We start from the raw sequence: 5461 nt of genomic DNA on the forward strand, positions 1-5461 counted from the left end.
TTTTTTTTTTTTGGGCTGGGGCTGGGTTTGAACCCACCACTTCCCGCATATGGGGCCGGTACCCTACTCCTTTGAGCCACAGGTGCCACCCTAAAAGATAGTCTTTTGTTACAATGTTCGGGCACTTTGGACCTCAGAAGCAGGCCTCAGAAAATAGAATCTCCCTCTCTGACCCTCTCTTATACTCTCCTTTCACCCTTCCTTTTTCTCCCCAGGGCAGGCCATAGAAACTAAAAATACACTCAAATTTTCCTTTGCCTTTCTTTCTTGAAGGTGGCTATAAAGAAATTTTTTGACTTAACTTTGTCTAATTATACATCCTAAGCCTGACCCTCATTTCAGAAAGGATCCTGCCTCATATCTGAGTAGAAAGAATACTCCACAGAGAGGCCAAGAAAAATCTGAACAGAAGGCCTTACTGAGTTTCTCCACTTAGTCTATTTAGCGTAGAAGGATCATACCCTTTTTGTCCTATCACATTTCTACAGTTGTTGAAATCTCCTAAAAGTCCTAAGGGCACAGAGTATGTAGAGCTTTGAGATGGCTGAACATGTAGAGTATCCTGGAGGGAGGTGCTCCCAGAGAGAACATGGGAGCTCCATACCACTTCGCATATGCTTTGCTCTACACATCTCTTCATCTGATTCTTTTTAATGTCCTTTGTAATAAACCAGTAAATGTGTTTCTACGGGCTCTGTAAGCCTCTCTAAAAGACAAATCTAACCCAAGGAAAGGGTCTTAGGAACCCTGACTTGAAGCTGGTTGGTCAGAAGTTTCAGAGGCATAGATTTTTGACTAGTGTCTGAAGTAGGGACTGTCTTGTGGGACTGAGCTCTCAACCTGTGAGATCTGATGCTATTTCCAGGCAGAGAGCATCAGAATGAATTGGATTAGAAGGTGCTCAGCTGGTATCTGCTCCAGAATTCATTCCTTCTTGTTGGTGGGAGAAATCCCCACACATTTGGTCATAGAAGTCTTCTCTATTAATTGCTGTGGTGTGAGAACAGAGGAAAAGCTTTTTTCTACATAAGGGAAAAGAAGTATTTCATCACTCAACTAATGATTTACCTCTCAGTGCAAGGTTAGCATGCTCAAGTATTAGTATGGGCAGGCTTTTGTTTTTAATGGAAGGCTTTTTTGATGGAGAGAGTGAGTGTGTGTATGTGTGTGTAGAAGGCTAATATTAAAAGGTTATTTAAATCGAGTAAGAAAGAAAAAATAGTATTCTAAATTTAAGACCTGTTTCATCTATTAAATTCCTGATAGAATACCAATTTTAGTTAATTATAAACTTCCTTTTTAATACAAATGTAACATCTAAGGAAAAGCTATTCTGTACTTTATCTTGTAACTTGTTATAAACCAGCACATAAAAGGCTTTCTCTGTTTTTGGTTAGATAGTATTTCATAGAATAAATTTGTGATAATTTATTAAGCCATTCTGCTACTGATGGACATTTATTTAAATGGAATTTCAACTGCAGTGAGCCACCTTGTAAATATCTCACAAAATTTTGAGCATATGAAAAGGTATCTGTAGGATAAATCCCTGTGTCAGAGGGTGTGTATATTTATAATTTTAATTAGTATTGTCAAATTGTCCTTTGTAGAGTTTATACCAGTATCCATCACATTTTTTTTTTTTTTTGAGACAATGTCTCACTATGTCACCTTTGGTAGAGTGCTGTGGCGTCACAGTTCACAGCAACCTCAAACTCTTGGGCTTAAGCGATTCTCTAGCCTCAGCCTCAACAAGTAGCTGGGACTACAGGTGCCCACCACAATGCCCAGCTATTTGTTGGTTATAGTTGTCATTGTTGTTTGGCAGGCCTGGGCTGGGTTTGAACCCACCAGCTCTGGTGTATATGCTAGCTAGCTCTAGCTTTTGAGGTACAGGTGCCAAGCCATATCCATCGCCTTATTAATCAAACATACTTAATCATTACCATGTTTTCGCAGATTTTTAAAAATTTTTGTTAATCTGATAGGTAAAAAATGGTTATCTTGTGGTACCTTCACTTTTTGTTTCTTTATATTGTAAGGTTAAGAATTTTTTTGTGGGGGTGGAGGGTCACAGTGTATAACATACCTCTTGGGGGGGGGGCACAATTAGAAGAGGAACTTTACCTATCAAATGCAAGCAGTGTAACCTGGTTCTTTGTACCCTCAATGACTCCCCAACAATAATGAGACAACAGCAATAATAATCTTGCTGTTGTTGTCTAGGCTGGCTGTGAGCTCTTGGACTCAAGCATTCCTCCCACCTCACCCTCCTAACTAACTGGATTTGTGTACCATCACTGCCAGCTTTTTGTGTATTTAAAAAACATTTGCAGGGGCTGGGTGCTAATAGCACAGTGGTTATGGTGCTGGCCACGTACACCGAGGCTGGCAGGGTCAAACCCAGCCCAGGTCAGCTAAACAACAATCACAACTGCAACAACAAAAAAACAGCTGGGGGTTATGGTGGGCACCTGTAGTTTCCAGCTACTTGGGAGGCTGAAGCAAGATAATCGCTTACACCCAAGAGTTGCTGTGAGATATGACTCCAGGGCACTCTACAGAGGGTGACATAGTGAGACTCTGTCTCCAAAAAAGAAAAAAAAAATTGTAGGGCTATTCTGTTTAAAAAGAAAAAAAAATTGTTTTCCCTTCTCTGTAATCTATATCATTTGTCCATTTTTAATTAGATGATGTTCTTTTTATTGATTTATTTAAATGAATTCTTTATCCGTAAGGGAAATTAACCCTTTTTATATTGTATGCATTGCTTATGTTTTTCTCTTAATGTCATCTGTTTTTTGATTTTGCTTGTGGTCATTTTATAATGCTATAGTGGGTTTTTTGCATTAATTTGTTTCTTGTAGGGCTTGAGAAATATTTATGAAGACTATCCCTAGGCAGATAATATTTTTATAAACCAGTATTATTATAGTTTTATTTATTTATTTTGAGACAGAGCCTCAAGCTGTCCCCCTGGGTAGAAATCCATGGCATCACAGCTCACAGCAACCTCCACCTCCTGGGCTCAAGCCAGTCTTCTGCCTCAGCCTCCCAAGTAGCTGGGACCACAGGCGCTGCCACAACACCCGGCTATTTTTTGGTTGCAGCCATCATTGTTTGGCGGCCTGGGCTGGATTCAAACCCACCACTTTAGGTGTATGTGTCCGGCGTGTTAGCCGCTTGAGCCACAGGCACAGAGCCTATAGTTTTATTTTTTACATATATGTGGGTTAGTATGAAACTTTTGAGACAGACTATGTTATGATCAATTATTTCTTTATTTTTTATGGTCCATTATTTCATTTCCAAGAAACATAGTAGATAGAGAGCATCCTTTCTGATTCACCCTTGTAAGTTTCAACTTGCTTGCCTTATCAGTATTGCTGGAAGGACTTTATTTATTTCCATCCACTTGGATTTTACATTTCTTGATTTTTGTGTATCTCAAAACTTGCATAATGATTAACATACGTAATGGATCTTTCCCACATCCCAAATGCCACCACCTTTATCATATACTAAATCATGTCAGTATTTGATTCTGCTTCTTTTTGAATTTGTTCTGTTGAACTATATTGTTATTTACTGAGTTTAATTCTTTTCTAATTGTGTCTTCGTAATGTATTTAAATGTCTGGTAGAGTAAGACATATCTCATTACATGTCTTTTTCCAAGTTCTATTTATTTTTTAGATATTAACATTAGGGTCAGATTGTCCAATTTTATTATATATATTATATATATATACACACAGACACACACACACATACACATTTTTTCTTTTTTCGAGACAAGAGTCTCAGTTGGTTGCCCTGTGGTTGAGTGCTGTGGCATCACAGCTCATAGCAACCTCCAACTCTTGGGCTTAAGTGATTCTCTTGCCTCAGCCTCCCAAGTAGCTACTATAGGAGCCTGCCACAACACCGGCTGTTTTTTGGTCATAGTTGTCATTGTTGTTTGGCAGGCCCAGGCTGGGTTTGAATCCGCCAGCTCCAGTGTATGTAGCTGGTGCCCTATCTACTGAGCTACAGGTGTCAAGCCATATATCACATTTTTAATGGCCATCTTTCCCTTTTATTACTAAAGTTCTATGAATTTATAAAGAATGTGTAATTATTATTTTTTTTGAGACAGAGTCTCACTCAGTCCCCATGGTGGGTAGAGTGCTGTGGCATCACAGCTCACATCAACCTCAAACTCCTGGGCTCAAATGATCCTCTTGCTTCAGCCTCCCAAGTGGCTGGGACTATAGGCACCTGCCACAACACCTGGGTAGTTTTTCTATTTTTAGTAGCAATGGGGTCTTACTCTTGTTCAGGCTGGTCTCAAACTCCTGAGCTCAAGCAATCCACCTGCCTTGGCCTCCCAAAGTGCTAAGATTACAGGTGTGAGCCATGGTTCCCTGTCATAGAATGTGTAATTATTTTTAAAGAACATATTTAACTTAGATGCTGTAGCCTAAAATAGGTTAATTTGAAATGATATTCTTGTTAATAAGAGCTTAATTTCCTAAATTAAGAATTTTAATTTTAGGCTCGGCACCTGTGGCTCAGGTGGCTAAGGGACCAGCCATATACACCTAAGGTGGCAGGTTCAAATCCAGCCTGGGCCCGCCAAACAACAATGACGGCTGCAACCAAAAAATAGCCGGGTGTTGTGGCGGGTGCCTGTGGTCCCAGCTACTTTGGAGGATGAGGCAGGAAACTCGCTTGAGCCTAGGAGTTAGAGGTTGCTGTGAGCTGTGATGCCATGGTACTCTACCCAGGGGGACAGCTTGAGGTTCTGTCTCAAAAAAAAGAAAAGAATTTTAATTTTAGTAGAGGCTTTGCCTTTGATAATGTTAATTTCTACAGTCTGGATTTGGTTTTATCTGTCTAGTTAGATTTGGTAAGTAATTTTCTTTTTCCCATTTCAGAAATACATGCTACAGGATTTAACTATCAGAATGAAGATGAGAAAGTCACCCTATCTTTTCCTAGTACTCTCCAAACAGGTAAGAGGCATGACTTTTGTAAAATCCTGTGTCATTTTGCTTATTCCAAAGAAGTTTATTGTATGTTATTTTTTTCCTCGTTGTTAGCAGATTAAGTATTAAGAGCTTTTGAAAGAGGTTCATTGCAACTTTTGGGCCACCAAAGTCTTCTTCTAAGGAAGTTGGGATTTAGAAAGAAAAATTTACACCTCCTGTTACTCTATAGTCTCTTTAAGCAAACAAACAGACCAAAAAATATTCTACTCTAGAATATAATGCATAGTTTTTCAGTTTCAGTTTCTTTTCTTTTTTTTTTTTTTTTGAGACAGAGTTTCACTGTCACACTTGGTAGAGTGCCATGGAGTCATAGCTCACAGCAACCTCAAACTCCTGGGCTTAAGAGATTCTCTTGCCTCAGCCTCCCAAAAAGCTGGGACTATAGGCACCTGCCATAATGTCCAGTTATTTTTAGAGATGGGGTTTTGC

At 39.3% G+C, this 5461-nt stretch overlaps 1 protein-coding gene across 1 annotated transcript in view; it reads left to right on the forward strand.

Moving 5' to 3' along the window:
- NPEPPS (aminopeptidase puromycin sensitive) overlaps window positions 1-5461 on the forward strand; it is a 129314-nt gene that overhangs the window by 52653 nt on the left and 71200 nt on the right. Inside the window, exon 3 of the mRNA XM_003786441.3 lies at window positions 4919-4996. Within this exon, the coding sequence (XP_003786489.1) occupies window positions 4919-4996 (78 nt within the window). The remainder of the gene's footprint in view (window positions 1-4918; window positions 4997-5461) is intronic.

Source organism: Otolemur garnettii, unplaced genomic scaffold, assembly GCF_000181295.1.
Source record: "Otolemur garnettii isolate 467f Iridium unplaced genomic scaffold, OtoGar3 scaffold00018, whole genome shotgun sequence".
NCBI lineage: Eukaryota > Metazoa > Chordata > Mammalia > Primates > Galagidae > Otolemur > Otolemur garnettii.